This window comes from Fukomys damarensis, unplaced genomic scaffold (assembly GCF_012274545.1).
Source record: "Fukomys damarensis isolate Sample0158 unplaced genomic scaffold, DMR_v1.0_HiC HiC_scaffold_31, whole genome shotgun sequence".
NCBI lineage: Eukaryota > Metazoa > Chordata > Mammalia > Rodentia > Bathyergidae > Fukomys > Fukomys damarensis.
Window position 1 is genome coordinate 15293367 of NW_022900943.1, and position 25547 is coordinate 15318913.

At 45.1% G+C, this 25547-nt stretch overlaps 1 protein-coding gene and 1 long non-coding RNA gene across 9 annotated transcripts in view; one reads left to right on the top strand and one right to left on the bottom strand.

Moving 5' to 3' along the window:
* LOC117283849 overlaps positions 1–11172 on the top strand; it is an 86269-nt gene extending 75097 nt beyond the window's left edge. Inside the window, exons 2-3 of one of the 2 annotated variants that reach the window (XR_004514877.1) lie at positions 5148–5206; positions 10993–11172. This is a non-coding gene — a long non-coding RNA (uncharacterized LOC117283849). The remainder of the gene's footprint in view (positions 1–5147; positions 5207–10992) is intronic. The other variant, XR_004514876.1, reaches the window with a different exon arrangement.
* Smarca2 (SWI/SNF related, matrix associated, actin dependent regulator of chromatin, subfamily a, member 2) overlaps positions 3489–25547 on the bottom strand; it is a 173719-nt gene continuing 151660 nt past the window's right edge. For 5 of the 7 annotated variants that reach the window (XM_010640120.2, XM_010640123.3, XM_010640125.3 and 2 more), the window contains exons 29-34: positions 22332–22385; positions 12914–13019; positions 12440–12541; positions 9473–9605; positions 6157–6299; positions 3489–4396 (exon numbers count right to left, since the gene is read on the bottom strand). In XM_010640120.2, the coding sequence (XP_010638422.1) occupies positions 4361–4396; positions 6157–6299; positions 9473–9605; positions 12440–12541; positions 12914–13019; positions 22332–22385 (574 nt within the window). In that variant the 3' untranslated portion in view covers positions 3489–4360. The remainder of the gene's footprint in view (positions 4397–6156; positions 6300–9472; positions 9606–12439; positions 12542–12913; positions 13020–22331; positions 22386–25547) is intronic. The other 2 variants (XM_010640126.2, XM_010640127.3) reach the window with 1 other exon arrangement.

Here is a 25547-nt window from a genome sequence, read left to right on the forward strand (position 1 = left end):
AGTGGTTGCATGAAAGCATGCACTATACCTAGTGCTATATATGTAGGAGAAAACATAATTATAAAATAGTTGTCTATGCTCATACCACCCTGAATACGCCCGATATCGAGGCCCAGTAATAGATCAACCACAATAATAAAATAATTATAACAATATCCTTGCAACAGTTTGGATTTGAAGTCCCCAAAAGGTGCATGTACAGCAGGTTTGCTATCCCAGAGGGTGCTGTAGGTAATGGCTGAGTCTTTAGAATGAGGACTTGGAGGGAAGATACTCAGATCACAGGGGTGCTTCCCTGTAGGGAAGTGTGGGACCCTGGTTCCTTATTCTCCCTCTCTCTTTGGCCATGAAGTGAGCAGTTTTACTGTGCCACACACGTCCACCATGACATGATGCCTTATCCCCTGCAATGGGGCCAAGTGGTTATGGACTGGAAATTATATCTGGGAGCCAAAAGCTTTTTTCTTTGAGTTGGTTAACTTCCAAACTGTAGTAACATGTAAATGTGGAGTGTTGAAACAATTTTATTGATGATGTGAGATGATACAAAATCTACAGGGTAAGACACAGCAAAATGTGGTAGACATCATGATGAGAAGTCAGCTATCACTGAACTAAATTAAACACAGCAGTACTTTGACAGTTGATTTGATAACAGAAAAGGTCCGGTGACCGTTGGGTAGGTGGCGTGCTGTATGTAGCATGGCAACACTGAAGGGATGATTTTTGTGCTGGGTAGGATGCAGTGCAATGGTACAGGACCAGTCACTACCATTCTACTCAGAATTGTGCATAATTTAAAACTTATGAGTCCCTCCTGGAATTTTCCATTTAATATTTTTAGGCCACAGTTGACCCAGGGTAACTGAAAGCATAGAAAGTTAAAATAGTACATGAAGGGAAGCCTACTGTGATTGCATTCGAAGTATGCACCCTGTCAAGTGCTATAGATATTACAAGGCCTACAGACCTTTTCTCAGGAAACCCTCGGTGCCGAGAGTGGTGGCGCAAATGTGAAACCTAAATCTCTATTTTCACGGTCAACTCCCAACTGATAGGTGGATCATGGCAGAAGTGACATCCATCTCAGCTAGGTACCAGCAACCTTTAGGATCTGGTTGTAGCTTGGGTATAAGGGATGAGGCCCTGTCCCTTGTGGAACAGCCTGTGGAGAAATAGCCAATGCTGCAAGACACAAACAAGGAAGTGGGGTCTCGGTATAGTCCATTCTCACCCACAGGAACCAGGAAACTGAGCCACGACTTTGTATTATAGGAAGCCCAGTTGTGTAAATGTGTGCCAGCTCTACAGGTTTACCAAGACCAACTCCAGGGCCAGCACCTGGGGAGGTGAGGAGCAGGTATAAGGAACGTAGCTTTGAAGTCAAACACATCAACCTTTCAAATGCAGCTTTGGTTCACTGGCCACAGCAATTCAGCCTCATGTTGGTATTATCCTTGTTCACAAAAGGGAGAGAACTGTCGTCTTTTCATGGATTTTGGAACTAAGTATAACAATGTGTGTAAAGGGCCTACTATCTAGCCCGATACTTATAGATTCCTCCTCCCGTTCCTACTAAGCCACAGTTCCTGGAGATAACTAGGCTTTCCAATGGGCTTAGGACAAGCTGAGTGCTGGGGTGCTTTGAGCAGGGTGATGTGTATGCTCAGGATGGCCACAACTCACTCTGTTGCCTCCTCACCCCTGTGACGACTGGGGCTGGGTATCATTCCTGCTTTGACCCACCCCATCCATTAGGGGCAGCTACTGGTACACAAACAACAGCACCAAGCGTCTGCTAAGAGAAAGTTTTTAGCCGCCATGATTTCCTCAGGTACCAACAGGGTATGCTTAGTGTGGATTCTTCTTATCTTGTGATGTGGGGTGATGATACAGTGCCTGATGAGGCAAGGGAGAGGAATGATGTAGACGCTGGGATGCAGTTAGACAACTAATGATCTTGTTTGAGCAGAAGCATTGCAATACCGTGATAGTTGATCCGATAACGGAGAAGCTGCTAAGTGACTAACGGGCGGGTAGTGTCTACAGTGTGGAACTGCTGGACAAAGGGAGGATTCATGTGCTGGGGGCGTGACGCCCATTTCCACCAGTCAAGGAGAACAACAAAGCAAACTCCCACAACAGCAGAAATGTTGAACCATAAAGACAATGGGTTTGATGGCTTAAGAATAGCAATGCTTCTGAAACCAAGAAGAGATTAGAAAAGCACACAAGAGAGAGAAAATACAGAAATGGAAGCCAGAGAAAAAAGACAATTTTCTTTGAATTAGTACTAAATTATCTCAGCAAGAGATATAATGTAGCTAATATAGCTATATAATATACCTAATATAGCTATTCTTTCACTGCAGCCAGTGAATCCTACAAACAAATTAAGGAAAACAACGCAGTGTAATGCTCAGAATTGAAAATTCATACATAAGAGTTGACATTTAGGGAGAGAAAGAAGTTTTTTAGGAGCACTGCCCTCTGTGTGGGTCCAATTTTGTTTAAAATTCAAAGTATGTAACACTGGCAATTCCATCTACTGTAACACAACACGAGGATTCCAGAAATCTCTTCTGACAAGTCTAAGAAGGGTTAGTAAAGAAACAAAATCCCATGTTCTGCTCTATCATCAGTTTCTGAGGAAAGGATGCCCAAAGATTGGGCTGGCTTTTCGAGAACTTTAAAAAAGATACTGAGACAAGACAAGATTGTTATCACAAATGTAAGACAGTGTTAGGAGGGCCGGGGATTTAGCTCAGCAGGTCGGTAGCCTGCCTCGCAAGTGCAAGGACCCGAGTTCTATCCCCAGTACCAAAAAAAAGCACAGTTTTAGGACAACTGGGAAAATATGACTGCGTCGGGATATTAGGGAACTAAATATTTTTGGTAGGTTTGTGGAACTTGAGGTTGGCCTATTTTTATGAGTTCTATCCCCAGTACCAAAAAAAAAGCACAGTTTTAGGACAACTGGGAAAATATGACTGTGTCGGGATATTAGGGAACTAAATATTTTTGGTAGGTTTGTGGAACTTGAGGTTGGCCTATTTTTTTCTCCATTTTTAATTGTTATTAGTATAACTGCAGTAAACAGTGTTACATGTACATAACAAGTCTTTTTAAGGTCCCTTTCCTCTTCCCAGCTGTGCTAAAGTATTAGGGATGCAGTGTTGTGACTGTAATTTATTTTCCAATGGCTTCCTAAAAGGGAGGTGGGGAAAATAAAATAGCTTTGTAGGCTTTCTGGCTAATCAACAGAATTTAGGCCATGGTACAATGCTGAAAAGGAATTAGTGTGGCTGGTCCCTGGCAGCATCCCTTCAGTTATTTAATGGCTTACAGTCACAAAAGTAATAATCTCTTCTCTCGTAACACACCTAGATCATTGCAGGCGATTGGCTCTCTCAATCTGTTCCAAATGGTCTGCAGCTCGAACCTTCTCTGTTCTTGGAAGGAGGCACAGTTTTAATGTCCTAGGACTCAAAACCAAGAGGCAACATTAGTGGAGCGAAATTATGTTTATTAGGAAAGCACCAACACTACATTCTTCGAAATTACTGGAATTTTATTTGCCTCAGGCTTATGACTTGCAACCAAAGACATTGTGCAAAGAAAGCAAAGATTAAGTACACTTTAGGGAGAAGGAGACAATACACATTGCTAACATAGGAAATCAGGTGGACAAAAGAAGCCATCCAGGACACTATATAGATCGCAATATTCAATAGCAGTTTCAACAAAACTTTTCAAAACGGGATCAAAAAAATTAAGCAATGTTTATAGTAGACATAAATCTTATACAATTCAAAAAGCATTTTTCAGATCATAGAGCATAAAGTGGAAAAATGTATATGTAGGTGAATTCTAACTACTGTACATTTATCACCTATTAAAGTTGCTTATATGTACCACAGTGTAAAAAAAAAAACAAAGATCTTGAAAATTGCCTGATGAAAAATAAAATAACCAGTGGCTTTTAATGGCTTCTCCTGGTTACCAGTGCTACAAAAGACAAAAATCTCATCCGAACAGGTGATAAAACCAGGCACAAACCGTTACCAAATTAGACCCACCCATAGAAATATACTATCTACCCTCATTTTCCATCAAAAGCTTTTGTTTTAATCTTTGAATCTTTGAGGCCCATTTGGTCACAATATGTTACAAATATCTGCGTGTTTTTTACACCATGATATCATATGTTTGTCTGGCACTATTCTAAAGCTAGTTTATAAGATGATGACGAGGACACAGAAAGAACCCAGTGCCCAAATGACAGGAGAACTCACTGGGTAGAAATGAGAGAGGGGAGGGAAAGTATTCCGTTCTACCGTGGATAAAATGTCCACAAGGATCACTCATCATCCGTCCCACTTGCTTCTGACTGTTCCTGAAAGTAAAAGGTAACATACAATATAGTCATATGTTTAAAAAAAAAGGAAAAATAAACTCTCGTGAGGCAAAGTGGAAATGACATTTTGGGATCTGAGCACTCAATCTCTGTGGGAAGAAAGAAAAGACACGCAGAGGTGTGGCCAACCGCTGCTTCAGAGGTGGCTTTTCTGATAGGAAAATCCCAAGCAACACCCTACTGCAGACCCCTGCAGTTAGGTTCCAGTTTCCTGCCCAGTATACTACACGGGCCCATGGGAAAAACAGCAAAACTAAAAGAGAAAGTGGAGTTCCAGGATGAGCAATGCTTTTGTAACCAACAAAGGTGCTGGCCAGCCACTGATTTTTATTAGTAATCAATTAGGGCAAAGGCGAGCTTTGTGCAAGGGCAGGAGTACATCAGGTTTCTGTGGAAACATAAAGGACAACACAAAGCACTCTTGCATTAGGAACAGAATAGGCAAAATATATGGTTGTAATTAAAACACTGTCCTTCTAGTGAGAAGGTTTTCATTGTGGGAATAGAATTTGGGTGCAAGTTACTCTGACCTTGGCATGTAAGCTTCGGCTGGATTCATTTCTATAAGCAAAACAATTGTGGGGTTAACCCTGGACAGGCTGTGCTGCGAATAGCCTACTTGAGACATAATCAGTATCACAGTCTCCCAGAACACCCAGTAGCTGTGCTTGTTATGTGCTGTCTTTTACCTTGGCTTCAGAAGTTTATGGCTAATAATTTCTATTTTTAGGTATACTTTAGAAAATGCACGGAGAAAGCAAAGGACACTGCATTTGATATCTGCTTGCTGTAAGTCAAAGAAAACAACATTTTATTTTTATTTGTTTATTGGTACCAGGGATCGAACTCAGGTCCTTCTGAGGCAGGCGGCAGAACCACTAAGCTAAATCCCCGGCCCTGGAAAACAACATTTTAAAGGTACTTGTTGCAAACACTTGGCTTAAGGCTGGCGTGCAAAGAAAATTCTGCAATTTTCCAATCAGACCAGAGTGACAGTGTGTTAAAAGGAGAGCAAATTAGCATGTATACTAAAACGGACAGTGTGATCTTCCCAAAAGGACAAGTGTGTGGCAGAGAACCGCAGCTCTCCTAGAAAGTGAATGAAGTGGAAGGTACTCCAGGAATACAGGCCCCAGAGGGCCGTACTGCAACACTTTTGCTCTTTCTTTTTTCTCTCTACTAAGTCCTAGGGTACTGTGCTGGGTGTAATGTGTATGAAAATATTAAGTGGCCACAAAGAAAACTACACTTGCAAGTAAATGCACGGGAAGATTGTTTCTTTTTTTTTAAAGAGGTAAGAAGGGAAGATAAACTTTTCATTTTTAAAATCTATTTAAAAAGGACCGGTGGACCGGGGCTTTAGTTCTGCCACTTGCCTCGGAAGACACAAGGACCCAAGTTCAATCCCTGGTACTAAACAAAAAAAGGGCGGGGGCTGTGGAGGGTTGGTGGCATGGTGTCTGCCTAGCAAGTTCGACCCTTGGTTCCAAAAAGAAAGTATTAAAAAAGTAGCACATGAAGCCCCATGTTCGTTCTTCTAAACCAGTGATGGCAAACCTTTTAGAGCTTTCAATGATACAAATATCAAAGCTTTCCCACCACTGTCCTAAACCATGGAGCTCTGTTCACAGACTTAGCAGTAAAAACTCTCATTCCATTTGCAGTTCTGGGTGGGAAAACAGTACGGGCAGAGAGGGACAGGGACAGGGGAGGACTTCTCTGCCAAGACCAACACTTACGTTTTCATCCTGCTCTTCGTCACTGTCAAAATCACTCACTATAGGCTTTGCTTTTCCTCGATTTGGCCTTTTCTTGCCTTTCCCTTTGTCCCGGCCTTTCTCATCTTTTTTATTGAGCTTGATTTTCACCTTAACAGATTTTGCTACAACAGAAACAAAACAGGTCCCAGTGAGGATTCACAGGGCAATCTTGTACAGAAGTACAATGATCCAACCCACAGCGAACAAAACCAAAGCACCCAGAGCACTCACTCTCGCTGTCCTGTGTACTTAAGCACAGCTTCACAGGCAGATGGGTCTCTGTTTGGAAGACAAATTAGAGTCACAGGAAATGGGCAACAAAAGGAAAGGAAAAGCAGTATCACTGAGGCTGGGTCCTTTCCTGTCTCCTCATGGCTAACAGGTACAGGGAGGTGTGTGAATTAAAATTGTGCATTAAAAATCTAAATAAGTAGAAAATGACCCACGGTGACACTGTTTGGGTAACTCTAGATCTCTGGTGGCCAACTCATGGCAAACACGCTGCAGTGGGCACACAGCTGAGCTCCCAGCAGTGCTGGTACTCTGTGATGGGTAAGTGGGTGTTAGGTTGCACTTTGGGCACTCAGTCTCTAAAAGGTTCGTTATCGCTGCTCTAGATGATTTAAAAACAAAGCCAAAAGTCAGGTGGGTGATATAGGCCTGTAATCCCAGGACTCCAGGAGGCTAAGGAAGGAGGATCCAAGTTGGATCTCAGCCTGGGCAACTACATGAGACCCTGTCTTAAAAAATAGCTAGGAATATAGCTCAATGTAAAGGTCCTGGGTTCAATTCCCAATATTTTAAACAAAATAGTAAAACATGCCTCCAAAAGCCCCCCCCCGTCTCTCTCCTTATAATTGTTAGAAAGATGTCTATCTGCACATCATATATTCTTTTTGGTGTGTGTAAATTTACAGGCACTATAAAGAATGCATATGCACACACGCACATATTGGGATGTTATACTTGTCTATGTTCCACACCTCATTTTTCTGTCACGAGGGACACTGATGTTTCAGTTCAGATGTTCTTGCCTAATTCCAGCTGGCACTTGACTAGTTTCCGTCCTGAGGTACACTGTAATGTATTTAAACCATCCCATGGCAATGGCAGCTGCTGTTCCCAGCTTCTCCGCTACTATAAATTTGCCAGACACCTACTTGTTAACCCTTCTTGGCAGAACGGAGGGGAGGCAGGGTGGTCACATCCACATGGCCAATTTCCTACAGTGCTCTGCCAACGTAACTCAGAAAGACTACTCCTTTCCATTCTGACGGCTACACCGAGGAGACAAATGTTCAAAGCACTACAGAAAAATGTAGGTGTGGATCCTAGCTCAGATGGCCTTGCTTTGGGACTGGCACCCATAGGTGGTACTCTGGGATCACTGAGAATGTGGGTCTCTCATCAAGAATACCACGTGTGTGATGCATCTCAAGGTAACTGGAGATACTATATAGCTTTATCTAGATCCCTCTCTATATGGTGTGATGGGGCAAATCATGGCTCAGGCAGGAGCTTTTGAGATAGGGCACTGTCAGATTGATTTGGGGAGGAGACCTGTGAAACATTTATACAATGAAATTGCCCAGGCAAACCGGAGAATGAGTGGTTAGTTGTGCCCTTCTCCCCTCCCCAATAGGGCAAATGCAAACACATAATACAGAACTGCTAGCCAAGTTTTCGCTCCATCATTCCCAGATGTCTGTTAGTTAATGTGCTATAGGATGGTGGCCTTCGGTGGATCTTTATCTGTAGGGACAGAGGCTCTAAAAACAATGATGCCAGTAACCAGTCATACTTGGCCACTTTGAAATAGCCGGGCCAGAAAAAGTGAAGTATCTACCTATCCAGGTCCACCTGTTCTGGACATGGGAGTACACACATTCATACAGGCGGGTAAAACATACTTGGATCTCCAGAAACCCTACCTGCCAGGCTGCTGTGGACAGGCAGGCTGATAGCTAGCTAAGCCCTGCAACCAACTACCTAGGTGTTACAGTGCCGTGGTGAGGCCCTTAGGAATCTCTAGTTACTTAATCCCAACCCCCACACCTGGCACCTGACGTGGTACAAGGCATCTTCCAGGGGAGTCTGTAATGACGTAAATCATTAAAAGGAGATGGACCAGAGAAGGACCGTACCCCCTCTCACTGATCCCAGAAAGAGAACAGGTTGTGAGGGGCTGAAGACAGGCTGCCCTCACCTCATCCCCACCTCCGCCGCGGAGCACAGCCTGTTACCATCTTGCTTTACCAAGCTGAACTTGTGGCCCACAGGACTGTAAGGTGACAAACCTGTGTTGTCTTAAGCCACTAAGTTTGGGTAGTTTGTGTTACATTCGCAATAACAAATCACCCACAGGCTCAAAAGAGATCGCGTGAGGCCTGGATCAAAAAGTAAAATCCATTTTGTACGTTCACTAATGAATGTCAATACATCTTATAGAAAAAAACCACTGCTGGCTTTGAAAATGTTCATGTGCAGAAAAATTATGCTATCAATTATATGAAAGAATGAAATGTAGAAGGTGACTTCTCAAAATGTAATGCTACATTGGGTAGTGAAATTTTAAGTTTATTACAGAAAATGTTTTTAATATTTAGAGTTTGTATGCACTGTTCTAAATATGGACGGTAGCCCATGGGATTGTAGGGACTGAAAACCCGATTAGGCTTCTGAAGGCAACCTTCTTTGAAATAGTAAGGCTATCACCATGAACGTAAAATTCAGGATCACCCTATCCCTTTCTAATGCAGTATTTCCACTGTTCCAATTCTGCTTGAACATCATGGCTTTGGAAAATAACTGCCAAGCTGGGTGTGTTGGCGCACGCCTGTAATCTCAGCACTCTGGAGGCTGAGGCAGGAGTAGCTCCACGAGTTCAAGGGCAGGATGGCTTATATAGTGAGTTCAAGGCCAGCCTGAAGATAAAGAAAATAACTGCCCAAACCTGGCCTCAGCCCAGCCACATGTACATCCTGTGAGAATGCTAAAAAGGCAGAGTCAAGCCCTTTAGGTTTCAGAACCTGTGCTGAAGGGTAGAACAGTGCTGCTTATACGAAAGTTGTGCCAGTGTCAGAGTCCACGGCAGCACTGCTCAGAGTGCACACTGCGCTCCTTACACACTAACCTGTTTTACCCAGGAGGGAGCTGAGCGGGTCACCTGGAGAAGACCAAGGGCTTGAGCCCAGATCTGCCGGCTCTGCAGTCTTTTCTGTAAGCACCTGACCTGTAAACATCTGCGCAGGTGGGAAGGAACAAGGATGCACAGGAGCCAGAGGCCGGGACTCACCCTCAGACTCAGACTCCTCTTCCTCTTCCTCCTCCTCCTCTTCATTGCTTTCCTCCTCGCTTTCTTCCTCTTTGGCGATCTTCTGCCGTGCACTCTTAAACACTGACTGCAAGACGATGGAGTCTTCATAGATCTAAATGGTCAAAGTGGCATCTGTTAAAAGCCGAGGGCTCGGGATGCACAGTCGCCCTTTCTTAGGCGGTGCACTAGCTTTATTTTACAGGAATGGGGTTAGAAACGTAACCATTAGTGCCTTTATCTATGTAAAAACATGGAACCAAATCCAGGTACGCACATTCCTGCAGGAGCAAGTCCAAATGCAGGTAAAATCATTTCAAAATGTGTCTGCGCGTGCGCACGCACATACAAGGAGGTGACAAGATATCCATACCTTGGACCACAGAAACAATATTTTAAAAACTGCCTTTCAGTTGTACATGTTGGCGCATAGAGGCTTATGATCCCAGCACTTTGGGAAGCTGAGGCAGGAGGATCACAAGCTGGAGCACAACTGAGCCAGGCCCTGTCTCAAAAGAAGAAGAAAGAGAGCTGTGGTGTGCCCGAGTGCAAAGGCTCTAGATTTACTCCCAAGTATTGAAAAAAAAATCTACTAAATATTGTGGTAACACCATGGTGATCGAGCCTCTTTAAAGTATTCCTTACTACTGAGTTCACCGGTGCCAGCCAATACATATGCAGTCAACATCCTATTTTTTGGTGTATGCACACACCTGAGCACCGCCCTGTGTAGGTACTGACAAGGTTCACGAAAAATTAAAAACAGAACTGCTATCTGAGCTAGCAATCCCACTTCTGGCTATGTATTCAAAATAATTTAAAGCGAGGTCTTAAAGACACATTTGTATACCTATATTCATAAAAACATGATTCCTGGCCAGGGATTTAGCTCAGTGGTCCCACTGCCTGCCTTGCAAGCACAAGGACCCAAGTTTGATCCCCAGTACCAAAAAAAAAAACAGAAGAAAAAAAAAATTGATTCCTAACAAGCAGGTGTCAGAAGCAATCCAATTACCTACAGACAGACAAACAGCCAAACAGCACGAAACAAAATGTGGCACAAATATGCAATGGAATATGATTCAGCCCTGAATAGGAAGAAAATCCTGTCACAAGCTACAACTGGAAATGAACCTTGAGGACATTATGTAAAGTGGAAAAAATAAGCCATCACCAAAAGACAAATACTGAATGACTCATGAGGCATGAAGTCCACAGTAGAATTCAGAAACAAAGGAGAATGGTGGATACCAGCTAGGGTTGGGGAGCAGAGAGTTGCTTTAGGCACAGAGGATCAGTTCAGCAAGAAGCAAAACTCCTGAGTGATCTGTTGCATAACAGCGTGCATGTAATTAACACCATGGAGCTGTACCCTTAAATTTTATGTAGCCCTTTGTACAAAAACAGGTAAACATTTTTAAAAGGAAAAGAACGCTCCTTGATTTCTAGGAATATTTCGCTTTATGGTGAAGATGAGTGTGTGTTTTCTTTTTTCCTTTAAGCAGTGAGTACTACGGGAAAATGAACTCCAGGAGGAGAGAGGAGGCTGCGGGCCAGAGCCACAGGGGCAGCATTTACGAGACGTCGGAGGGGTGAGAGGTGTGACACCGCTGCCAGTTCCTGGACTCTGGCACTACTCCGCTACGCAAGGGCACAGCGGGTCTCTGCACACAAGTCCTCTTCGGTGTCGGAGCTCGGGAACTGCACTGGGAAGGAGGCCGCTGTCCGTGGGACCTGTGTGACTGCACCACCATCCGTGGGACCTGTGTGACTGCTCCACCAACCAGGTGGGCTGGGAGCAGCACGGCTGACGGCGCAGGGCGCAGGGGTGAAGGGAGAGTGGAACAGGAGCCCGCACTCCGTGGAGATGAAGTTCGCTCTAGACAGGGCGGGAAACCCTGGAGCCGAAGGGGCAGCACGAGAAATTAAGTGAGCCTCTCGGAGACTGAGTACAGACAGGCTGTGGGACTAGAAAGGGACTGGAGGAAAATCGTAAATCTACCGAGAGTCTAACAGGATCCTATATAAAAGGCTTCTCTGATTTTTCCATTTACTCCCTTTCTGCCTTGGCTTTGATCCCAACTGTCTTTAGAAGATTTCTAACATGGAGAGCTGGTCCTCCACCCCTCTGGTTCTGGTTACCAGTACTAGTCATGGCCATTTTAACGAGGCCATTTCAGATTCTGCTGAGGGCTCACAAAATGAATGGATATAGACACACAGGCAAAAGATTAAGATCAGGAAAGCAGCTTAAGAATTTAGTGGTGGCTCCAGAGAGTGTTGCTCAGCAGACAATGACCAGGCTGTTTTTTCTTTCTTTTTCACTGGCTACGAGGGCATTAGGTCAAAATACAGCTGGAAAAAAGTGACTTTCACCAAAAGGTACCAGTAATTAAGGTATAATTCAAGCAGAAGTGTCCTTCCCTTTGTTATTTGAATAAATTCAGGGGGCGCTTATATTCTGCTAATTCTTGCGAGAAGGGAAAAAAAGAATCGCAAAGGGGCCATAAGGATTTTGAAAAGCAACTAGAGGCAGGTTTCCCTCTGTTTTAAGTCAAAGGACTTTCAACTCCTGATGTGAAGTTATAATGAGAAAAATCGAGGTAAACATAATCAAATATAGTTCCCCCAAACAAAAAATGGCATGGCAGCCTTTCAAAAGGCATTACCTTAACTGCTTCACCCAAATTCCTCCTCCAATCAGAGAGCGGAAGTGTGGGCAGCAGCCAGCCCAGCTATGACACTGAGGTAACTTCAAAAACGTCAAAGCCTTGATTTCCTTACACAAAGGAGCACAGAATAACCTTGTGTTTTTGTTTTGTTGTTGTTTTCATTTTTCTTCTGCTAGGGTAAAGTAGCCACGACCGAGAGTGTAAACACGAAATGCTTTCCTTGAAAAAACACAGGTGTGCTGAAGGTTAAAAACTTTGCAGACAAGCGGAGATGTACCTGGGATCCCTCCAAATTGAAGGTCTGAGCGTTGTGACACAGAAGCATGACATCTTTCTCCAAGTCGCCCAGGCTCCGGTACTTATGATTACGAATTCTTTCCTGATGGAAATTGTGGATAAAATAGAGGAAAGGAAGATACAACAGTTGTTCCTTGAGAAAGCCTGATTTTCTCTCTGCCTTCACAGCCTACAGCCCTGCTATGGGACTGGCTCAACCCAAGGAGGTGCCACGCACTGAAAAGCCCTCCTGCCAGTGTTCCTTCCCCGCTAAGGACGGAGCTGGGGACGGGAAACAAAAAGGGCAGGGCGTGCCATACTACAAACTCTGAACGTAGTGATTCTGCAACACACAGAAAGGCATAAAGACAACCCAGCCCTGTCTTCCCTGTACCACACTTCACCCCCGACCCCAACCATCTCAACACATTCATACCTCATCTACTTGGATAACCTGAGCGAACAAAACACCTACCTTTATTTTTTTGAAATCCACTGGCTTCCGAATTAATTCATAGTATTCTGGTAACTCTTTCCGGGAGGGTAACTGAATGAAGACTTCGCTGAGCTGCCGCCCTGAACTGCAGAGTGGGTGAAACAAACAAAACACAAATCAGATCGAGCACTCCTCAGTGAAGGCTTTGCTTCAGGAGACAGCAACAGAGCAAATTACTCCCTATCCACATAGACCCAGACACGAGGCTGCTGAAACTGAGGAAAATCCCACAATTACATTGGCCATTAAGGCCCATTCTGCTTCTAACTTCAAGTGATATTAATACAATTAGCACAGTACTACTGTCATATGTGAAGCACACAGTGGGTTCCTTTTACAGCAAATCTCGATTTATCGTGCTATTTAAACTATCCTATTTAACCAAAAAATGCATTTTTACATGACAACAGAGTGGATTAAAAACACACGGCTATTACTCTCCTTTGTCTTCAAATTCATTTTGTATTAAGAAATAACTCAGAATGTGCTCAGCATTCTCAAATGAAAGGCTTTTGTATGTTCCTAGTTACTATCCATCCATTTGGTCTTCGGAGTAGACCAAATGCCACACACACCTTTAATGCTTGCACCAGGAAACCCTTCAGCTTCCCTCCCTGCCCTTAAGGGCCTCACGTTTCCAAGATCAGTGTTGTGCCCTCCCCCAAATTCACGGTGGGTTCATTCCAAAGCAAGTTGGGCAGCTACAAAAGGCTTCTCATTTTGTAATTTTGAAAACTAGGCTGCACAGCAATATAAGCTTTTCCATCCCTTAATATTGAAGCAGACATGGGTAAAGAAACAAAGAATAATTTAGATTCAAGATCCTAATATCCGATTTGGCCTTCCCAGATCAATGGCAGCCTGTGATATATGGTACAGTCATTTTTCGCTAAAATCTGGCTCCCCTTATGATGCCATCTCTAGCTCCTTTGTGAAGCCAGAAACATCAAAAAAAGAAAAAAAAAATCATAAATCACTGCCATGTAAATGTGAGGCAGCGATTCTAGGAATGTTTGGGAAGGCTAGGAAGCAGTGGCAAAGCTTGAGTGACAATATGCTGTTTTAATCCACAGTCTCAGTTGTATAATTAAAAAATAATCATAATGACAGTTATCATCAAAAAGGCATGCGCAGTAACTCAAATGGTTGCCTAGCAACCAGCGAGGGAAAAAAGCTGAAGTGCAAAGGGGCCGCATAAATTAACCGAAAATCCCCTGTCAAAGGGATGGGAGAGGTTTCCTGCTACTATGGGTCACTGTTTTCTCCAATCCATATAGGGGCCTTATGGGCACTGGCATCAGGGACAAGGACCAGAGGCGTAAGGGCTGCAGACCCCTAGGAGTTGGATTTTTATATGATTGAGGCCAGGTGTTCCCTCAGCGTTACAACCACCGCCCCCCACTCCCTGCAGGCTGAAAATGCTTCTGTATGTGCAGAATGTGCCACACAAAAACTAGCTTCGGTACTACCGGCTTCAGCACAGGGCCGCAGTATCGGGCATGTTTTTCTACCACCCTAAGAGTTACACACTCCAGCATTTCTTCCTGTTTGAAAAGCGTTACAGGAAGGGTACTGAGAAGAATTGGTAGTTACTACTTTTTCTATGCGTGACGTCTTAAACATTAGCATTCTTATAACCTGACTTTAGCGACCCTAAAGCCAGACCTTTTTGTAATCGTGGATTTAACACCTGACCTTCAGTGACCTCTTCACCGTTGTCGTTTTCTGCATTGCCAACAGATGGTGTCATTTTTCTATTGACAGATTACAAGGACTCCGTACACCTGTGACAGACACACTCTTAATTTTGACTGTGTGGCTGGTGAAATGGGGGACATGAACGAAGCGTCCATCTGCCCTCTTGTGGGTCAGGATACAGAAATTCCAAACCTATTAGAAGACAAGTGCAGAGTTCTTTGTGCTCATAAAGGGGACAACTCAATGTTGTCAGACTGGGCACCGATGCCGTAGAATCAATTTATTCTAAAAATAAAGCCTCACCGGACTTGGTCTTGAGCCACTTCCCTTTGGCTCTTCCAGAGGACTTGGACAAAGGATGACACAGAAGCTGCTAGAGAAGGTTTCTCCCCAACACACCGCTCCCACCATCACTCAACACCTTGGTCGGGCCGTCCCAGCCCTCGGGGCCACATCTCCACCTTCTCTAGTGACCACAACAGCGTGTCCTCTGTGGACCCTATGGACCACGACCGATCCTCCCCTTTCTACCCCACCCATCTCTCCCTCCATGGCTGAAAGCTGCTTTGCCCTCTTCAAATACTTCACGAGCTATCCAGGACCAGGGCTCCATCTGCCATAAAGAGAGGAAATTCTCCTAAACACTAGACTCCCACCATCTCAACGCTCAGCACTTCATCCTTCCAAGTACATTGTTTTCTCTCTCCTTCCTACAGAGTGCAAATGCTTTCCGTGAAGTCAAATCCTCTCCTCACTTTGCCAGGCCAGTGTCAAAAAAAAAAAAAAAGAGCTTCAGAGTGTTTTGAATTCTTGGGATTCCTTTCTCAAACTTGAGCTGGGCATAGGCTTTGTAATGTACCCTTTCAACATTTTTTTTTCAGTGCCTGAATATTTTTTAAGTACAGAACAACAAGCTAATTGTACAATGGCCTGTAGCAGGTGATCTGATTTTGTTGAAATGCTTATCCTATCCCAAGGTACTTTCCATTATGTCATTGAGGTACAATTTAAGGCCTAAGTATAAACTGCTCCGTCAAAACACAATGCTGCACACAACAAAAGCAAGAATCTGCTCCTTAGTTCACCGAAGGCTTACATTTCAGATCCATTTTGTACAGTTATCTATCTCAGACTCAGAAGTGTGACTCTTTAGACAAAGACTGGTTGGGGGGGGAAGCTAACCTACAGTACCAATTTAAATGACTGCAGTGGACTTAACACATTGGCAGGTGGGGGTAGGCAGCCCCCTCCCCTCCCTCTGTGGAGGGGAAGCCTGGACATGACTGACAGGTATCCACTGGAACAGCTCTGCACAACCCTAACAAATGGAGGCTCACAACCTGCATGCATAATGGTGCACACACGCACGCACAGGCACACATCGCACACAACGGAGATCTGTCATGCTTCATCTGGAAACCAATTTCTCCATTACCTTCACAAACCAAAATGGCAGTATTTTCACATCTATCTTACTAGAGGCCTCTAAAACGGAAACCGCATGCATTATACATAAATATAAGCTTCTCCACTGATTACATTTCAGGCATAGTTGCAGGCATGTTAAAGACTAGCTAGGTAAGAAACAGTCCTTTGAAATATTGGCTGTTACATCTTTCTACGATGTTTTTTTTAAAGCAAGTCTAAAGAAGACTGATATTGGATAGTGTTTTTTTCCCTGTTTTATAAAAGGGGTTTTTTTTGTAACCTGCTAATTGGTCAACAACTCCATACAGCTATTCCTGAAAAGGCAATAGTACGTCAACTAATGAAGGTTAAAAAACTTGGCTATCCTACCCATAAGAAAAGGACATCATGATTTAGAATACCCACTATGGGTGGGATGGATTTTACTGGAAAGTTATGAAGTTCTAAAGGAATCAAAGAAATCCTTTGGGAAGAAAACTAAAAAGGAGGCCAGCACAGCAGGGCACTAGGTGGCAAGCATGGGGGTGCTTCCCTGGGTCAGGCTCCTGTCCTGTCTAACACATGCTCCTGAAAAGCTGCCCCAGAGCCACAGCTGCACCCCTGGTGTCCAGAGAACCCCAGAAACCTGAGCCAGGCGTGACGGAAGTGTCACAGGCACCCTGTGTGTACTGCGGCTGAGCTCTCTCATCTCAGGGTCCTGACGAGATTCCTAGTAAACCTGGACCGGCTTCCAGGCTCCTGAAGCAGCCAAGCAGCAATAGCAAAACGCAGCGGGATGAGGGTGGATTTGTTTTCAAGAGTGGAAGCAGAAGCTGCTACAACCACCCGAACCTAGGGATCAAAAAGGACTGCAGACATAGATTACCAAACACAAGGCTGTGTCACTCACGCCAGGGGAGGGCCAGCCTGTCAGGGATGGAAAGGGCCTGCTTTTCCCCACTTCCTGGATGCAATCACACCCTGACATGCACTTTGACTTTTGTGACCTGGGCGGCCATGCAGGTCAGTGTAGATACCTGCAAAGGTTCATTTGGATTATTTTAATTCAAAGCAGCGCAAGTGTTTAACAGTCAGGAAAAGGACAAGTAACAGCACAGTAGGGTCTATGAAGTTGTGCCTGCAAACAGTATAAGAAATGCTTTTTAGGACAGTAAAAAAAAAGCCAAAGCACTCATAAGATTCAAATTTGTTAAGTGTAGCCGGCCGTGGTGGCGCACGCCTGTAATCCCAGCACCCGGGAGGCTGAGTCAGGAGGATCACTGCAAGTTGGAGACCAGCCTGGGCTACATAGTGAGTTCCAGGTCAGTCTTAACTACATAGTGAGACCCTGTCTCAAAAAAACAAAACAACAACAACAAAAAAAATTAAGTGTAGTACAACTTCAAAGTTTTTAAATAGACAAAGGACAGGAGGAAGCTGGGTGTGGTGGGGCATGCCTATAATCCCCACCATCTGAGAAACTGAGGGTGGAGGACTGCAAGTTCAGCCAGCTACGAAGGCCCTGGCTTTAATCCCCAATATGTTAAAAAAAATTTTTTTTAAATACATCAAAGCATGAACACTAATAATGCATTCTTATTCAACAAAAAGATGTATAATTCATGTTATTTAGCACTAGGCTACCTTTTTTTTTTTTTTGGTGTTTTGAGACAGGGTCTCACTGTGTAGTTGAGACTGACCTGGAACTCACTATGTAGCCCAGGCTGGTCTCGAACTCACAGCGATCCTCCTGCCTCAGCCTCCTGAGTGCTGGGATTACAGGCGTGCACCACCATGCCCAGCTTGCGCTACCTTCTTTGAAAATATGTTCTGACTCAATCTCATTTTTCCCAGAAGGATAATATTGAAGGTTCATGTGGCTAACTTTTATTTACTGTATCATCAGGATCAGTATGTTTCACCAACTGGCAACTTTTAAGACTACCAATAAAGACAAATAAAATAATTACATTAAATTCTTATCTAAGATATTGCAACACAGCAATCTATGGTACAAAGTTCCCAGATATTTCTTCAAATTCTCTTGTTGCATTTACTACATTCACAGGTGCTTGCAAAAGATCCGACTCAGGGAGTTTTCTTTCCACAAGCATTTTCGAGGGCTGTAGATTCACCACCTATCACTTGACTTTTAGAAAAACGGACTAAGAATATCTAGCTTCCCACCCTTTCTACCCTCACCTGACATTTCATAACACAGGTATGGGTGTGGAATTCTCACTGTCCCTCTTTCTAAACGTGATAGCTGAATGGCCTCCTCCTTCCCTGGCCAGCCATTACTCAGCTTTCACCACCTCATCCTGGAGACTTGCTCTGATCTCTTTCGAATACCTTCCCACCAAATGTGAGGGCACGTGCCTACTCTGTAAATCCTAGCTATGCGGGAGGCTGAGACAGGAAGATCCCAAATCCAAGATCTGCATAGGTAACTAAAAATAAAAAGGGGGAGGGGTCCGAGGCTGGGGATATAGCCTCAGTCAATCTTCAGTAGCCTGGGTTCAATCCTCTGTACTGCAAGAAGAAGAAATAAATTACACCCCCCCCTTTTTTTAATAACACAAGGACTCATCCTCTGCTGAATATTCTTCCTTTTGATCTTGTGCTACATTGTCTGCATTCCTTAATGGTAAAAATGCTGCAAAGCTTTTGCCTGAACTGTGACCAAACACAAAGCATTTGCAGGCAAACAAAATCAAAAGCCTCCCCGTCTGTGCACAAGTCCCAAATGCTGCTTTGTTCAACAGGTAGGGGGTGGCAGGTACCACCATTGCTTCGCCTACAATGGCCATTTTTAGTAACTTACTAAAGGAATAAGACAGATTCTTCCCACAAACTCACAAGAACGTAAATATCCAAATAAGTATAATCCATTTTTGATCAAAATGTTTATGGAATGGTTTTGAAAATCAGTTTGTGAGCCGTCTACGAAAACCTGTTATTTCCGGCTGGGACACCTTCCCTTCCCTGGAGAAGGGTCATTTTTGTAGGTGCTGGCCGAGCCTGAGAGGCAGAGACACTGAGGAGAGGGGCTCCAGGGCCAGGCTCGCTCTGGGGAGCCCAGGGGGACCTAGTGTGCGTCAAAAAGCGGACGGCTGAAGTGTATTTGAGGGCTGCGCACATGCTGTATGTGGAGGCACCCGGCCGAGCACCAGAGCACCATGACTAAGTGTCAAGTCGCCAGGAGTCACAGCAACCTGCTCCAGGAAACATTTAAGGTATCAGGATTTGGAATGAGGGTTTCCTAAACGTGATGTGCTTCACAGTCAACCAGCTTCGTGGATTATCAGAGGTGCTCTTTGGAAAGGGGGTTTGCTGGTCGAAAGAGTTTGGGAACAATGGGTAAAACAAAATTAAACACCTTACTTTAGAGCAAGGCTCGCCAGAGTCTCTGGTGGCCTCAAACTCTGAGTGGGAGCTGAGTACTGGGAATCGAAAACCACACACTCTGGGAGACGGGGACCCAAACAATGCAGCAGGCTTGGACCTCATGAGGATGCTGCTATAAAGGTCAACTGTCAGCTCTCTGCTGGGTCCGCAGCGTCTGATACAAGCAGTAGGGATGGCCCGTGGCCCAGAACCACGTTTCCTAAATTTTCTGTTGGCCACACGGCTACGTCATGGCAATTTCTATGTAATCTATTGAGCGCGGCTTCAGGCAAAGGTGCTTGACTGTGAGGACCATGTAGCGGCCTCCCTCCCCATTCAAACAATACAGACTGGCTGGTGCCCAGAATGCTAAAAATGTATTCGGTCTAAAAGAGCTGCATGGTTGGCCCTAAGGGGGCGGTCAACACTAACAACAGCATCGCATCATCAAGGGCTGTTAACAAGCACTGAGAGGATTTAGGTTTCCTGTTTGCAGCGTGGAGCGGCCGGGTTACTACACATGCACACCCCACACGTGGAGACTTGCCTTCCCTGTGGTCTCACTCATCAGCAGGGCAGAGAGCCAAGAGCTACCTCATTCCCCCTGTCACACCGAGTCTGCCCAAGTCCCGTCATTCACACCTCCGAGGACATATTCCCTTGTCTTCCTTTCCTCCGCCCTTTTCTCCTGACGGATGTAGCCCCCTCCACCCAAGACAACACACACTGCTCACAGCGCCCTCTCGTCCAGAGCTGGGGTTTGCCTCCTTTTCAAACAGTCACTGCAAGAGCGGGTGCTGCCCTGGAGACCCGAGACCCCATGCCTCCCTGGGGCTCAAGAGCCCGGTCTGCTCTGCTGCCTCGTCACCCTCTTCCTCCTCCGCCGCACCCGGGACCCGGTCGGCCTGGAAGGCACGGTCACGAGAAGGAACCCTCCTTCCCACACTTTCTTGGCAGCCGCACCCACCACCACGGCCGTGCCTTCTCACCACGTCTCCTTGGCCGATTCCTGCACACAGGGAATGTGGACCCTTCCCACGCCCGCTCTACCCGTCAGCTTCCTCCGGTACATCTTACTCTGCCGGGTCCTCGCGACACGCACGCGTCTGGCTTTTCCCGCCTGGGAGTTAAGGCATTCCCATTTTCTTCATTTTTCTTATTTTCAATACTTACACAGAGATGGTCACAAAAGGCACTCAGTGCTTTTGAACACAAGATTTTTTCTTTTTAACTTCTTGGAAGGAAGGGTTAATTCACAATCGTGCAACCTCTGGACTTCATGTTTTTGGTTTATGCTTTCAGGAAAAGGAAGAGGGCGTGACAATAAGGGACAAGACAGACTCCAAGCACCTCGCCTCTTGCTACGCCTTTGGAAATTGTAGTCGAAATGTGTATTTGGTAGAAATGCATTTGTCTAGATCCTAACTATATATGGTTATATTATCTACCCTCAAAGAGCCCAGACATGACATCAGGGGTTTGCAATCCCCTTTAAAGTCATTAATCCACTTTTCATGGTCACATGATCACTTTGATGGAAGAGGAAAGAAGGGGCAAGGGAAAAGGAGAGCTCAGGCCAGTCCTTGCTCACAGGGACGGTCGGTCAGTGCACGTCAGGCCGTTTAGACCCCAGGGCTTCTTTCTAAGTAGTAAGGGTGAAAAAGCTGCCCAAGTTTACTGTTTAAACTGCCCAAACTTAAACAGCCAAGGGTCAGTTGTTTGGACGCCCAAATTCAAATTCAGGCCAAGTTCCTTCTCACAGTGGCAGCAACAGAACTCAATTCTTCACGGTACTTAGAGACACGATGGTCTGTGTTTCTGCTTTGTTGGATTAATCAGTTTACTGAACAGCAATAAGAAGTATAAAAGCTCCTACCACACTGCCCACCAATTTTATCTCTACATAGATGTGGGCAGGTACAGAGCACCTCTGGTTTTTAATTCCTTATTAAAAGAATGTCACAACTAAAACAGAATGTCACAACTAATAATCAATAACTACTCCAATATCCAGGACACATGCTCAATTCTTTTTCCCTCCTGGCTCTAGATTAGATCTTATGCTGACTGGATTAAAAAAAGGATGGCACAAAAGACATCACTGGGTCAGCTGACCACATGAGAATATGAATGGTCAAGCACAGTATCACTATTTTCAAAATTACAGATGAACCAAAAAAGTGAAAGAAAGGTCATTTTCTATGCATTAGAAACAACTCAACCCTCGTATACCAGACACATCCATCTTTCCCACTCAGCCAACGCCGTACGATTCTCATAATATCTCTAGAAGTGAATTTCTGCTTCCCACCCAAAGGAAGCAAAGTGGTTAGACAGACTGACCTCGACTGTTCGGCATCCTACAGGACGGGGAAGCCCAGAGGACACACCCTGAAACAGTGCGCAGACAGAGGGAGAGAGCGAGCGAGCACTCAGCCAATGTCCCTGCACACCATATGCCACGAGCCCCACGATGCAGAAAAGCATGAACGTGCACATTCGATGCTTCCTGTCGTGCAGATCAAGTCACCACGGGGGACCTACACTAAGCTGCCACGCCAAGACAGCAGAGTCCAGATGCCCGCGGCACACCGAGAAGCTGCCGCTGCAAGGCAGTAGAGATCCATCTCCCAGGTACTGCAGGCTGGAAGGGTTTGCATGGCTCCCACCACCTTTGTCAGATGTGTATTTGCCGCATGGGTGCTCCCAGATTAAAACATAGCACAAGCAACTTCAAAGACGTGACAGGTGGTTAAGAGCGTCTGTGCCTGAATCCCCCGTGCCAAGAAGGGCAAACTCGAAGGCGACCAGAGAAATCTGTTTCCAAAGGCCGATTCTGTGAGTCCGTTCATGTAGGGAGGGATACCTGTATTTAGAGACATGGGAATACAAGACAGATCCTGACCTGTTTCCTTCTATTTCCAACTGAGAATTACTGGGCACCTTCTCCACGTTACACCTGCGGTAGAGTAGAAAGAACACTAGAGTCAGAAGACCTGGGTCCTCCTCCCAGCCCAGCTCCTTCCTCCCAGGCTTGAAGACCTGACGGAATTCATTTCACTCTCTGAATCTGCCTCGTTGGGAAGATCAAATGGGATGTCTGGGCACACACTTCTCCAAGACTGGAAAGGGAATGGATTCCCCAGCCTCTGGGACACTTTTCATGCTTCTTCCTGACCCCTGGTCCCTTTTCCCTTGACACATGGCCCCTCAGTGGTTCTGGAAGCAGTGGAGATGGATGGGCAAACACTTGCTAAGCCTGCGAGTGATCCCGAGAAGACAGGGTCAGCCTGTCTGACTGGTCCCTCATTTGTAAAAGGTGGACACTTACCTTGGAGAGGAGCCGTGACTGTGAACTAGGATAAAGTGGCTTTGTTACAGCACCCAGCACACAGAGAATGTTCCTTATCAATCGGTTTGCTTTCTCAACCCCAACTAAGCAGTCAGCTCTGCTGCCCAGAACTCTGTTCTTTTATTATAGATCACTGAATGAGTGTTCTTCAATTGGAAAGGAAAACAAGCCTGGCTTTCCCAGGCCTCTTGGAGAACCTCTTCAGATGAGAATTTCTGATAGTGCAACACAGGTAACCCTTTACACGGTGGCAGGGGAGCAGCGTAGGGTTGGGCCCATCTTTTAGGCAGAAACAGCCAACCTGAGCCACTGCCTCACTGTGCCTTAGAGTAGAGGCATTCAGAGAGGGACCAGCTCGAACTATAAATCAGAGGCATGAAAGTGTAAGCAGTATTCCAAATATACATTTCGTTAGTGGAATACATGCACAAGCAGGGAAGGATGTGCTAGAAGATAAAGCTAGAAAGGCTACTGGTTCAGCCCCTGGAAGACTATTTTTCCTATGCCAATAATCCTGATCCTCATTGAGTGGGAGATGGGAAGCTACTGAAAGTTAAGTAACAGGCAGACATGATACCATCGTGTGCCTCGGAGAAACCAAGGAACAGCCTGGGAGTGGGGCTGGTGGAGACCAGGCAGGAAGAGGAGAGCCGTGGAGAGACCTGTGTGGTGAGGAGACATGCAGTACCTGTGAGAAATAGGGACTAGGACAAGGAAAACTTTTGTTGTTTCACATTTGGGACCTCAGAATGAGGACAGTGTCGAACAAGGAGACCATGTCATCTCAGAACATGGCGTGCAACAATGAAGCCAGAATAACAAGCACCATCATGGGCATTTTACCAAATCTGCTTCATTTGGAGAAAGGAAAGGTCCTACAATCTGAGACTAAGACAGATTACAACTCAACAGGAACGCCAGGTTCTGAACAAGACAGATGTTACAGAATAATGTCCGATCATTCTGAAAAAAGTAGAAACAACAACAAAGTGCTAAATACTGACATGCCTTTTGTTTTACAAAAGTGTGTGTTTCTACAAATCTAATTTAATTAGCTGCAGGTCCAGGGCTTGAACCTGGGGCTTTCATACTGAGCTGCATTCCCTTCCCAGCTTTTCTATTTTTTTCATTTTGAGGCAGGGTCTTGCTAACTTGTCCAGGTGGGACCCAAATGTGTGACCCCTCTTACCACAGCCTGCCAAGTAGATGGAATTACAGGCACACACATGCATGTGTTTAGCTTATCAATCTGACTTTAGAAAGTCTGAATACTGGTTTCAGTGGTCCATTAGAATGAAGCCTTATAATGATAATCAACGTGGACAGTGTTTTACACAGGAAATAATCTCAATGCACTTCAAGTTCTTTTGAGAGGAAACCTTGGAACAGGCAACACATCTTTGGTAAGACCCAGTTCTTCTGAGGAACACACTGATTATATGGGGGCCTTCAAAAATAGTGGCTAGGACCGGGGATTTAGCTCAGTGGTTCTGCTGCCTGCCTTGCAAGCACAGGACCCAAGTTCGATCCCTGGTACAAAAACAAAACAAAACAAAAAACACAAAAAACAAAAAACAAAAATAGGGGCTAAGCCTTATTTTAAATTACTTTCCAGGGTGTACAGGGATTAAAGTAGAATGTAGGACCATTAGGTTTATGGAATACCAAATCCTTAAAAAGGTTACGGAGGGCCTGGGATTTGGCTCAGTGGTTCCACCACCTGCCTCGCAAGTGCAAGGGCTGGAGTTCGATCCCCGGTACCCCCCGCAAAAGGTAATGAAATGAAATGTTGCCTCCATTTTCTCAGGCAAATGTCATTATGACAGCATAATTTTTTTTAAAACCAGAATTAACTATAACCTCCAGACACTCGCCGTATCATCATATAATGGGGCTTACTTGACCCCACCTTCCCTGAATTCCTCAGGTCAGTTGCCTGTTTCATAGTCAGTAGAACTGTGTCCTGTACCACACTGGGAGCCGGTGGGATTACGCCATCTGTAGTTCTGACCCTATGGCTGGATTCAGCTGTACAATGCTGGAAATAACGGGTCGGATGTATCTCCAGGATGAAAGAACAATTTTCCCCGATGCCAAGACAGCTAAATGCAGAACAAGCTGGGGCTTACCACCGCCATTCCCAGTGACACCGACAGACTTAGGAGCATCACAGGCAGGAAAAACATAGGCCCAGCTAGGGGCCGAGTAGGGCCAGACAGCAAGAGGAAGGCAGGAGCTGCCTGACTGCCATCTCCGCCGCCCCGCCATCCGCCAACTCTAAACCCACACAGTCGGCCAGGCAGGCTCTCCTGCCTCTGCCACCACTTCAGAGCTGGACCTGACAGCCACATCCTGTGCTGTGCAGACAGCAGGACCGGTCCCCTTGGAAGGTGCCAGTAAACAGAGCATCAACAACAACCAACAGTGAGAAGGTGAGGACTCTCAACTCCTATTCTGTTTCCAGATTCTTCAGGAATGAGAAGAATTGGAGAGCACAGCACAGTAATGTGGAAGAAAAGATACTGATAGAAGCGTCAATTAAAAAAAAAAAAAGAGCACACTAAGGTACTTCAGATGAGTTCAAGTGTCCAGTTGTAAACCAATTATATCCTGAAGGAGTGTGGACTGCTCCTGCTAATCATGTGCAGGAAATAACAGAACAGAAATGGAACCGGGAGACTAAAGATAAGCAAATGTCCCAATTTCAAAATGAGAAAGGAACCCTGAGACTCTTATGCTTCTTGTTTCTGACCCCTGGTAAAAATTTAG